Here is a 13,499-nt window from a genome sequence, read left to right on the forward strand (position 1 = left end):
ATCAGACATGCTGTGAAAATTTCCTTGCTCTGTGAAACATCATTTGGGAAATATTAAAAAAATTTAAATTCAAAAGGGGGACTAATAATTCTTACTTCAACTGTGTGTAATTATTAACTTTTCAAAAATGTATGAAAACCCTGATGCATTTTTTAACTCATTAATGCGCTTAATGCTGCTGATAAAAAATAGAATATATTTTTATTCTATTTCTATATATTACAAGATAATATAATATTATTATATATTATTTTATATTATACTATATTATATTATATTATAGTATATTATTATATTCATTCATTCATTTTTATTTCGGCTTAGTCCCTTTATTAATCTGGGGTCACCACAGCAGAATGAACCGCCAACTTATCCAGCATATGTTTTACTCAGCGGATGCCCTTCCAACTGCAACCCATCACTGAGAAACATCCATACACACTCATACATTACGAACAGTTTAGCCTTCCCAATTCACCTGTACCGCAAGTCTTTGGACTGTGGGGGAAACCGAAGCACCTGGAGGAAACCCATGCAAACGCAGGGAGAACATGCTAACTCCACACAGAAACGCCAACTGACCCAGCCGAGGCTCGAACTAGCAACATTCTTGCTGTGAGGCGACAACATTACCTACTGTGCTACTGTGTCGCCATATTATTATATATTATTGTATATTATAATATTGTATAGTCATTCATTCATTTTCATTTCGGCTTAGTCGCTTTATTAATCTGGGGTCGCCACAGCGGAATGACCTGCCAATTATCCAGCATATGTTTTTACGCAGAGGATGCCCTTCCAGCTGCAATCTATCTCTGGGAAACATCCATACACACTCATTCACACAAATACACTACGGACAATTTAGTCTACCCAATTCACCTGTACCGCATGTCTTTGGACTGTGGGGGAAACCGGAGCACCCGGAGGAAACGCATGCGAGCACTGGGAGAACGTGCAAACTCCACACAGATATGCCAACTAACCCAGCCGAGGCTCCAACCAGCGACTTTCTTGTTGTGAGGCGAACGTGCTACCCACTGTGCCACCGTGCAGCCTATTGTATATTATAATATGTTATATTATTGTATATTATATTAGGTGCACGTAGGCCAGTCACAATAATTGATATATCGACTTACCGTGCATCGACCTCAATCATTTTTCCCATTGCAATATAAATTTACAAATTTACAAATAATGTTAAAGCCATTTTACAATGACATTTACATTCTACTTTACCGGTGTCAAAGTTTATAATTGGACATTTACCAAATAGGACATTTAATACTATGTATAATAGGACATTTATCTTTTTAACATCAAACTACAGAAGCTTAATAACCTTAAGAATGATAAGTATTTTACAGTGTTTATGGCTATTTGCATTATTATGCAGTTATATAATCATTAAAAGCATCTAAGCATAAAATGATCTCGAAATGACAATATTATTGCTTATCGCAACAATTTTTGTGACAATATATTGCACAACAAAATTCACGTGTGTGTGTCTGTTTGTAAACACACACATAATTGTATATGTTTAATAAAATGTTTATTTATATTTATAATATTGATATAGGGGCATCACGGTGTTGCAGTGAGTGGCACGATCGCCTCACAGCAAGAAGGTCACTGGTTCGAGCCTCGGCTGGGTCAGTTGGCATTTCTGTGTGGAGTTTGCATGTTGTCCCAGTGATCGCGTGGGTTTCCCCCACAGTCCAAAGACATGTGGTACAGGTGAATTGGGAGGCTAAACTGGCCGTAGTGTATGAGTGTGAATGAGTGTGTATGGATGTTTCCCAGTGATAGGTTGCAGCTGGAAGGGCATCCGCTGCGTAAAAAATGTGCTGGATAAGTTGCCAGTTCATTCCGCTGTGGCGACCCCAGATGAATAAAGGGACTAAGCTGAAAAGAAATGAATGAATATTGATATATATAATACAAATTATATACAATTATAAATACAATACATATTCGTATTTTAATTTTGTGTCTTTTGTAATGTATGTATGTATGCGAGTAATGTACATAAATACAGCACACACTGTATATTAAAAGCCAACATAATAAAAACTTAGTTTTGAATGTGATTAATAATTTACAATTTCATATAGATGCATAGACAAAAACAACAAGCAGTCAAACATTAAAAACTCCTCCATTTGTGTTTCACAGTCATCACAAAACATCACAAAGATGAGTAAATGGTTTTAACTTTAAAGCTTTCCATATATATGTCAGATTGAAGTAAAAATGATTCACCCTCCTGTGAATTGTTTTTTCTTTGTCAAATATTTCCCAAATGATGTTAAACAGAGCAAGGAAATTTTCACAGTAATTCCTATAACATTTTTTCTTCTGGAGAAAGTCTTATTTGTTTTATTTCGGCTAGAATAAAAGCAGTTTTTAATTTTTTTAAAGCATTTTAAGGTCAATATTATTAGTCCCTTTAAGCAATAGTTTTTTCGATTGTCTACAGTGAAACATTAAAAATACATCCGTTTGTGTTTCACAGTCATATAAGCTCAAAACAACACAAAGATGAGTAAATGGTTTCACTTTAAAGCATTCCATATATTCAAAAAGAAATATGTGTTTTGTGTTGCTCTTTGCTTTCCTCTGTTTGGACACTTTAATTAAAGATGATTGCTTCCAGCACACTACATGAGTGGGTTTTGTGTGTGTGCGTGTGTGTGTGTGTGTGTGTGTGTGTGTGTGTGTGTGTGTGTGTGTGTGTGTGTGTGTGCAGAGCTAATAAAGAACAGATGGTAGACAAGAAGCCTCCTCACCCAGAAGTACAATTACACAATCAAAGCTTCATATGTACGTCTCCCTTGCTCTCGTGTGTCAAAAAACAACAACAATGTGCGTAAATCAAAAACAAACGTTCATTTTTACCAGCAACTCCACCTGTTTTCCGAAAATATGCCGTTGTTTCATCCTAATTGCTGCGTCCAGTGTGTAAAACCTACTATGATGAAGCTGTTTCTCGTGAATATTAATGAGGTGACGTGACGTTCATCATACCGATTGGCTGAAATCAGGAAGATTATAAATAATCGGGCGGGTGACGTCGAGCTACTGAATATTACCTAAGCCTCCTGACGCAACAGTTAAGGAGGGTTTCCAAGCAACGTAGCTATGCTCTAATTAATATTAATAACATATGCTTCACAAAAGTAGGATTCATAATCTTATCACATCTGTTAACTTGACCTTAGGTGTATATATGTGTGTACGTCTTGCTTATTAGCGCTCGATAAGCCAATCAGGTTTGACAGGATTGATAATGAGCCAATCGCTGCTCGGATAGGGCGGGGTCTGATCTCACGCTCACAGTAGGAAATGAACGGTTTTACCTCAGCCTGTAGTTACCGACATGTGCGTGTTAGAAAGTTATACAACAGTTTACAAGGTAAATGTCTTGCGCTGGTTACAGGTTATGCGAGGGGTACCAGAGTCCGGCTGAACCGCGGGGAGGATGACAATCGATATGGAGCCGATAAAGAAAGATGCGAAAAGCAACCCCTCAGCCTCGGCTAATCTCTTCTCGCAGATATTTTTCTGGTAAGTCAAGTTTTTAATGCCCCTAAGGGCAGGGGGGAAGCAACATCGTAAGGGTGAGAGGAAGAGTATTTTGTGTTTCCACTGAAGTAAAAACATTCAAGAAAGAATGAATGCCTTTGTTTAAAATAGTGTACATTTTCTAAAACGAAAGTTAGATAATTAGATAATATGAAGTGTTTTTTTCTGTCGGTTTTGTCTAATATTGAGCTTTGTTAAACTGGGAAAGTTGGTCCTCCACTTTCCCAAGAGCTTCTACAACATTTGTATATATTATTGTAGTGAAAATGCAACTTTTTCTTGCTTATGAATGTTCATTTGATGGTAAAGAACATATTTATTAGGTTTTGAAAGTTTCCCAGTGATGGGTTGCAGCTGGAAGGGCATCACTGTGTAAAACATATGCTGGATAAATTGGCGGTTCATTCTGCTGTGGCGACCCCTAATTAAAAAAGAGTCCAAACTGAAAAGAAAATGAAAGAAAGTTTTGAAACAGTTTTATGTTTTATTATGAATTTTTTTTCACATTTAAATGGACTGTTTTCTGTGTCAACATAATTTTAAATGCATCATAATTTGATTAGAATGTCTTCCTGTGATTAAAAAGCAGATTATCACAATATTCTGTTGACATTGTAATATTAAAGTGATATACAACTACATTTAAAACCTCTTTATTACAGTATATTAGTTTTGAAAATGCAGTGACGTTGCCTACATGTGACAGGACAAAACATGACTCTACAATTTGAATTGAGAACTGATGTTCAGATTAGGGCTGCACGATATTGGTAAAATATTACATTGCGATATTTTTTTATTCTGTGATTTATAATGTGATATGAATACAATTTCACCTAGATAACTATTTGAAAATAATTTATCGTTTTAGATTGATAAGGATGATTCTGTAGGACATAAAATGTAATTAACAATCTACAAGTGTAGATAAATTCAATAAAGAAAAAGAATAATAATAATTAATTAATAGTAATAATAATTAATAATCAGTGTTTTATTGTTTTCCATGTTGTTGAAATGTATTCAGGTGTACAGTAACTGACTAATCAAATGTAAAATAATACTGCATAGTCTTCTTTTTATAAACAATTCAATAAAATTAATCATTGTTAATTTGTCAAAGGTACAAACAGTACAATTTCTTAGTCCTAAATGCTTTTAAAACCCTCAAAAAACACTTGCGCAATAATAAATTATAATTCAGACTCAACATTGCATATACTCGCAATGTAACTATTGAGAATAGTATATATAATATAATAACTATATAAAAACTAGATAGATTTTACCAGTGATGGGTTGCAGCTGGAAGGGTATCCGCTGCCTAAAACATATCCTGGATAAGTTGGCGGTTCATTCTGCAGTAACGACCCCAGATTAATAAAGGGACTAAGCTGAAAAGAAAATGAATGAATGAATGAAAACTATATAGATATAAAAAAAGAGTATCTTCATGGACAGTTTGTTCCACGTGGACATAGAAATCCATTTATTTGACTGTAATACCAGTGGTTTTTAGGTTTTGTTTGACTTTCAGAAGCACTCAGTTCAGAGCTGATAGAGGAAGTCATCCGTTACTGTCATTTTAAAAAGATTGCTTTCCTGTAGGACTGCACAATATTTTGTTTCAGCATTGATATCACAATGTGATCATTCGCAATTATTCATATTATTCAATTATAATTCAGGCCTAAGAAAATGTACCGTTTGTAGCTCTGAAAAATTAATAACGAATAATTTAATGGAATTTGGTTATAAAACAAAGACTGTGCAGTATAGGTTGTTTCAATCATGTGGTTCTGTTGACGCTCGAAATTCAGATGGAGGCCAGGAAGTAAAAAACTGAATGGGAGACAGAGGAAAGTCTGTGTTTTTGCGATTTATACCATATTTCAAAGGAGAGATAGAAAATAACCACATATGTTGGGCATGATCCTTATATCATGAAGATGGCCGAGTGTTTTACTGAACTCAAATATATTTGCTTGTCATCGAAGTAGTAGATAAGCTATTACATTACATGAAAAATACTACAGTAAATACTATAGTGTTTTGAAGCATACTATAGCTAAATACTTGAAATAAACTGTCGTAGTAATTATATTGTTCTTGTTGTATGACACTATTATATAATAAACACATTATTCAATAGGCTTCAGTTTTCTATGTTATAATTATACACCATCCCAATGCACCACAGTTTACACTAACCTTACAGTATTTATTACAGTTTATCAGTTTACTGTGCTACAGTATTCTGTAGCATTCATTAACAAAGGGTTGTTCAAAAACATGTTTATTTATCTTCCAGACATCACGAAATAACAGATGAAAGCATACAAAAATGTGGAAGCATAGTCTATATTCAGTGTTTCCTCTAGGATTTTTTTCCAGCTGTGGCAGCAGGCCTTTTTTTACACAGATCTACCAACTACCTGTGGCGTTATTTCAATGACAAATGCCATGAGCGCAGTATTAGAAGTCGAGATCGCATTTATGCAATAGACTACGAGCATGCGGATCTCTTTGCTTGCGCGCCGATTTCCTCTGCTCGTGCACAACTTCTTGCATGCCCCCTCAAATACAAGCTGCTTCAAGATCGCGCTTCTTGTTCAAATAAATGCTGCTGAAGTGCCATTTAGTTAGTTTATGTAACGAGAATGTCTCCAGCGTTTATTAGATTTGCTAGGAATATTTAGGAATGTCTCCAATAGACCTACAGAGCGGCATTAATGCGTTCTGAAGTAAAGTGAAACGGCTATACGTCGTGTTTGCTGCCCCTCACGCCTCACGCACCTGTCAGTCAGTCAGTCAGCACGTCACCTTAAAGGGTTAAAAAAATGACGCACAGCACTACTACAGTTACAGAAAAGTTTGCGCTGTTATAATTCACTTACCCTCTAATACGTTTTGGTGCGATTTATTACCTGCTATTAAAAAAAAATGTTTTGAATAAGAAGCTGTAATGAAGCCATGGCGGGATGAATTTTGGTGTGGCGCCATGGAGGAATGAATGTAGCGGAAACCATGATATTATTATTTATTTATTTTTATAAGAGGGAAAAGCGCTTCACAATAATAATTTCGTCGCAAGGGCTGCATTTCTTTTTTGTTCTGCCGAGGAACTTCTCATTAAACATTCACCACTGCTGCGCATCTCGATGTTCACGTTACGGTTGTTTATTGTGCCGTAATGCCAGTAAAGACTTGGATTATTGCAAAACGAGACAGAGATTTTATTGCAGCGATTACATGGCAGGGTACGTTATTTATATTCTTCTGGATCTTGTACAAGAGTGCTGGTGTTTGTATCTGTTTTTTTACACATAGCTAGGCCTTTATATAATAATTATTAATTCTGTCAAACGAATGATCGCATTTAAAAAAAATAATAAAATAAAATTAAAAAAAAAAGCTTGGACACATGGATGTATTGAATTTTTTTTATTACATTCAGCCTTTTCTTACGTTTTTAAGCCAGTTTCTTGTACTTCCCCCTCAAACACTTTGGAAAGTTCATAAAAGCGGGTTGGTATTTATCCTTTTGGCTGATTTAAACAATTATGAACAACAAAAATAGAAACATTTTGATGCTCTGAGCTATTCCTATGTTCACTTGAATCACTTCCTGCCCTCCATCTGAGTCTCGCATGTCATCAATGACGTCATGTGAAAACAACCTATTATTTTACATTTGGTTATTCAATTACTGTATACCTGAATACATTTCGACTCGAAGAACAATAAAACGCTGTATATTTAATCAGCATATTTTTCTGTATTGATTTTTTTCTATGTTTAGATTTTTATATTATACAAATTTTGTGCTTAATAATATAAATATTACGTTTATTATACAAGACTTATTGTGCTCAAGTGCTATATAAATAAACCCCTACCAGATCTTTCCGATCAATCTAAAATTTTAGATTCTTTACGAACATTTACTGGTGAAATCAGAATTATTAGCCCCCCTGTTTATTTTTTTCCCCCAATTTCTGTTTAACTGTGAGATTTTTTTCAACACATTTCTAAACATAATAGTTTTAATAACTCATTTCTATTAACTGATTTATTTTATCTTTGCCATGATGCTTAACTAGATTAATTAGGTTAACTAAGGCAGGTGTGGGTAATTAGGCAAGTTAGTCTACAGAACAAACCATTGTTATACAATATCGAAAAAATATATAGCTTAAAGGGGCTAATAATTTTGACCTTAAAATGGTTTTTAAAAAATTAAAAACTGCTTGTATTCCTGCCAAAATAAAACAAATAAGACTTTCTCCAGAAGAAAAAATATTATTAGACATACTGTGAAAATTTCCTTGCTCTGTTAAACATCATTGGGGAAATATTTAAAAAAGAAAATTCAAAGGGGGGCTAATAATTCTGACTTCAGCTGTATTCAACTCATCTAGTAAAATTTAATTTATATCACAATAGATTTCGCAAAATAAAAAAAATATTGCAATGTGTCATTTTTCCAGTATCGTGCAGCCCTACTTACCTGCATGCATGTTTGTGCTGTTTAACCATCACTTGAACATGTGGTTTGAATGCTTGAGGCCACTGTCATCACTCATCAATAATTCAGCATGTGCATTTAAAGCTTTATGTTGATTCTCTTCCCCTTTATCATCAGCTGGCTGAACCCTCTTTTCAGCATCGGATCTAAGAGGAGACTTGAAGAAGATGACATGTTTAATGTGCTTCCGGAGGATAGGTCAAAGAAACTCGGGGAGGAGCTGCAGAGGTGAGTGCACCGTTGGGAATAAAACCATGCAAGAACAGGTTGTTCTCAAATAATCCCTCAGAGAGTCCAACCGTGAAATGTGAGAACGCTGCAGTTCCCATTAGGTATCAAGCTAGTGATGGTCTCTACTGGTTTGTGCGAGCTGTGTATTATGCAACGTTAAACGTGAAAATCTCTGAAATCATTCACACATTTATTATGCATGCATAGTGAAAGTGTCACTAATGTTCCATTGAGATTGGTAATGCGAACAAACTATGTACATATTTGTTATTTGTTCATTATTTTTTGTTAACATTATTTAACAATATTACAGTGAGTTAACTGATGTTATTATGGTTCTCTGAAATACTTGATTCTTATCGGTCAATTACAACATTATAAGGGCAGATAACAACCACTGAAATAATAATAATAGCAATAACAATAATAATAATAATAAATTTATTTGTATATACATTAGCGCCATTAAAGCTTAATTTTCAAAACACTTTAAGCTTAAAAAATACAGAGATATAATTGATAACACAGGCTCATACAGGTCTTTTGGAATCTTCTTAACATTATAGAATATTTTCATATAATAAACTATGTACATATTTACTTACGCATGTATTATTCCTTGTTAACATTAGTTAAAGATATTTCAGTCATTCATTGTTAGTCCTTATTAATGCACAGTGAGTTAACTAATGTTATTACGTTTCTCTGAAATACTTGATTCTGATTGGTCAGTCACGATATTCCAAGGTATGTTATTCCCTGATAACAAACCACTAAAGAAAATAATAATAATAAATGTATTTGTATATACTGTAGCATTTTATTTTCAAAACACTTTAAGCTTAAAAAATACAGAGATATAGCAAAAAACAAGCTCATACAGGTCTTTCGAATAATCTCAACCATTAGAGAATATTTTCATATAACAAACTATGTACATATTTGTGGACAATTTATGTTTATATTATTATTAATTTATTATTATTAATAATAATATCTTTATTTTTAAATCGCGCCATTAAAACTTAATATACAAAATACTTTACGCTTAAAATACAGAGATAAAATTAATAACACAGGCTTGTACAGGTCCATTGAATCATCTTAGCCATATTTTCATAAATATTCTTATCTCACACTAACTTTTGATTGAATAATAATAGTAATACTAGTACATTGCTAAAAACTAGTACAATACTAGTTACAGCTTTTTATTCTGCAAGATTCACATCTACTTTGAGTTAGTAGGTGTAAATATTATAGTTCAGATCAATGTTTTGTGTTTCATTGTTTACTTTGTGGTCATAGATGCATAATAAGCAGATCATGTACATTTGAACCACATTGCAGATTTATTAACAAATATATATATATTTTATTACCTTGAACCAGTGATTCAGTGTATCATTCATAAATAATTCAGAATGAATCAGCATTTTGAACAAATAGTTTTGAATGAATGATTCAGCAAATTAATTAAGATCAGGATTTGCATCCACCTACTGGCAGTTTTAACAGTTTTAGATTTTAACAGGCCTAAACCAGCACCAAGAATGCATTCAGCAAAAAATTGTTTAATTATCATTAAGACCCCCACATACTTTATCTATATATGAACAAATGTTAATGCAATGTGAAAAACGACATCTGGAAAAGTCTGGCCCGCTTGATAAACCTCCTCAAACTGTGATAGGCTCATGGTGATTAAGTAATGGGACATGCCTTTTTTGACATCCCTGTTTAGTTGGTCAAGATCAGACATGAATGGAAATGACAGTGGCTATTGTATAAAGTGCTATATGAATTTATGCGACAATACTTTTCTGTACAATACTTCATATAGAAAGGTGAAAGGCCTTTCAAGCTGAACTGCTTCCTCGCTGTCATTTTTGTTTAGGTTTTGTAAGTCACACTGCCCATATTTACATATTTATCTAGATCTAAATCTCAGGAGAGAGGGTGGCATTGGGATGTTGTCTAAAACAGCAAACTGCAGAAAAGGCATTGCAAATGTCATTTCACCCTAATGACAATAATAATAAAAAAAAATAAAAAAATTTAAAATAATAATAATAATAATAATAATAATAATTATAATAATATATCCCTTTAGAAATGTAATGAAACAAATCATTCCAAACTACATAATTTCATGATGTTATTTCAATATTTGAATTTTTTTTTTTTTTGTGCTGGTACTGTGTGGAACCAGGCCACAAGGGCACGTGGTTTGGATGGTTATACTGTTGCTATTACCGGAGCATAGCTCTTGGCAGAGGCTACAGTAAGCAGAACGAATGGTGTGTGAGGTTAGCTTTAACGCTCCCTCTGCTTTTCCTGCTCACTTTCATTTTGAACTACACTAAAAACGAGCCTACCGGCTACTCATTTTGAGAAGTAGTAAAACTCCTCATTTAGAAACACTGATGCCAAGCACCAAAGAATAGTTAAGTACATTACATCTGTATCTTATATGTGTAATTAATGATATATTAATGTAAATATAGGGCGTCACAGTGGTGCAGTGGGTAGCACGATCGCATCACAGCGAGAAGGTCGCTGGTTCGAGCCTTGGATGGGCCAGATGGCATTTCTGTGTGGAGTTTGCATGTTCTCCCTGTGTTCACGTGTCCCCGTGTTCCAGTTGCTCCGGTTTCCCCCACAAGTCCAAAGACTAGGCTAAATTGTCTGTGGTGTATGTGTGCGAATGGGAGTGTATGGGTGTTTCCCGGTGATGGGTCAAAGCTGGAAGGGCATCCGCAGTGTAAAACATATGCTGGATAAGTTGACGGTTCATTCCGCTGTGGTGACACCTGATTAATAAAGGAACTAAGCCGAAAAGGAAATTAATGAATTAATAATGTAAATATAATATACAGGACTTACACAGCAAATTTGCCAGTGTGCATTTTACACCACAGGTGTTGGCTGGTCGTTAAATAGTCTTTTAATGTGCCCTTAGATAATTCTTTATCTAAATATCCCTGACAGTTGTTTTTTTTTCAATTTTTTATGTAAAATGCTATACTTGATGTTTTATTGAGAGTCAGGTCATACGTCTTTGTAAACCTTACTTGAATATTTTCTACCATTTTTTTTTACTGTTTATTTGTAAATGACTTTTGATTTCGAAGGAATTTAGCTTTTTGTATAGTGTTTGGATAAAATTCAAATACTTTTTTAGAATTGTTATTTATTAGGCTAATTAGCATTACTATTAATTCAGCATTTCTGAAAGCTTCATAATAGCTTTTGCATTAGTTTTTTTCAATTTGTACATTTATTATTACAAAGTTATTACAATCTGTCTTGCCCACTAAGTTTCTGAGTGATCCCCTCTTAACTCATAAAATTGCATTTAAACATTTGTAGATAAATAATCTAATCTGTTACCAAGTTAATATGTGTTTAAGGTAAATATTTGTATCGATTTGTTTATTCCCTGTTAATCAAACACACGGCCTGTCTACTTTGTGGCCACTTTTTACCGTCCAGTAAAATCCTTATCAGTTCTTCAAGTGTAAAGCTTTGACATGATTTATTTCCACTAATGAAAACCCTATTTAATGTGGAAATGATCTTTTCACAGAATAAGATACAGTAAAATACAGACACCGTACAATCCAAATGTCATGGTTGTTATTTGTTCTGTCAGTCACGCTTTTTTGCAGATTGTAAACAAAATCTCCAAGTATGACTAGCCATTCACATTGATGTTTTTTTCCTTCATCTTGAGGTTTTATTACATAAGAACAGATAAGCAGATAAATTAATTGCAGCACAGTGGAGAAAACCTGCTGATAATCAGCCGTCTACTGCAAAAGTTTTTTATCTCCAACCATGAAAGCGTGGAAATTAATGACAGCGAACACAATCCTGTCATTCATTGAAAAGCACCTCCACAAACACACACTGTTTCTCCAGCCTCTAATCATGCACTTTTAAATGAATCAGTGCTGGTTCATTTAGCTCAGTGCTCTGGGCCATGACACTCATTTCTGAAGCTTTTATTGCCAGCAGCAGCTCGATGGGGCTGAGGCGTAAACACTGATGTTCTGCCTTCAAGTAAACTGTTGTTTGCAGATGTAGAATTTACTGCCGGACGTCACTGCAGCTAATTTGAAGGGGCGCCTGAATATTTTACCTGATTTGGCAAAAAATGTGCTGTTACTTTAAGTGCCTTTAACTACTAGATATTGTGCATTTAGTTACTAAAACATGAATAAAATTAATTATTGGTACATTATTTGAACCCCACTTCCCCTAAAATATATTCATTTTTTGTTTATTTTGTAGATGACTGACCAACAAAAATACATTAATATAAAGAGACAGATTATACAGAATAAAATTTTGTTACAAAAGAGCATTTTTCCAACAAAATTTGGCAATATGAGGTAGTCAAAACTTGTTTCAATATTTCCTGTTGCTATTTAGTTTTTTTTAATCTTTTTTTTCAGTCTTATCAGGTAAAAATGCAAAGTAATTGAGAATTTCACTTTGTGAGTCGCTCTTTTAAAGAGATTGTCGTGGTTGTAGCTACTAAATCATATTGACAGGAACAGAAATGAACTGATTCAGATGTGCGTTAGAACTGAAGCGTTAGAAAACGTGCAATAGGCTACAATAAAAGGTGCGAGTTCTTCACTGTTTTGCATAGTATCAGTAAACCGTGCAACCCTTGTCTATAGTAGTCTTGAACACCTTGATTCGATAAAAATTATGTGTTTGATAAGGGTTGGAGGAAAACTGTGCAGAGCTGCGGCCCTCCAGGAATCAAGTTTGAATGCTATGGTTTAGTTCTTACCCTAATTAAACACACCTGATCAAACTTATTAAGTCCTTCACGCTTCATTCACACGGGGCGTCAGCGTCAATGCTTCTCATTCACTTTGAATGGGTGACGTCAGGCATTGCCAAACTGCATTGTGGTTCCGTTAGCGCTGCTTCCGTGGCGTTGTTCACTGCAGAGGTTGGGACTTTCTCAACTTTTTAAGCACCGATGGAAGCGTCAACCAATCAAGTTGCTGTATGCAAATACACTCAGGCAGTAGCCGAATGCGGACTAATTTCATTGGCTGACGCTGCTATGACGATCGCGTCAGCCCCAACTTCGGACACGCTCTCTGTCAAGTGTTAATGGTCA

General features: G+C 34.5%; 1 protein-coding gene across 1 annotated transcript in view; it reads left to right on the top strand.

Annotated features, from left to right (window-relative positions):
• Nucleotides 1-3,344: 3,344 nt before the first annotated feature.
• Nucleotides 3,345-13,499, top strand: part of abcc4 (ATP-binding cassette, sub-family C (CFTR/MRP), member 4) — a 70,152-nt gene continuing 59,997 nt past the window's right edge. The window contains exons 1-2 of the mRNA XM_056459422.1: nt 3,345-3,576; nt 8,240-8,350. Of these exons, the coding sequence (XP_056315397.1) occupies nt 3,491-3,576; nt 8,240-8,350 (197 nt within the window). The 5' untranslated portion in view covers nt 3,345-3,490. The remainder of the gene's footprint in view (nt 3,577-8,239; nt 8,351-13,499) is intronic.

Source organism: Danio aesculapii, chromosome 6 (genome assembly GCF_903798145.1).
Source record: "Danio aesculapii chromosome 6, fDanAes4.1, whole genome shotgun sequence".
Classification (NCBI taxonomy): domain Eukaryota; kingdom Metazoa; phylum Chordata; class Actinopteri; order Cypriniformes; family Danionidae; genus Danio; species Danio aesculapii.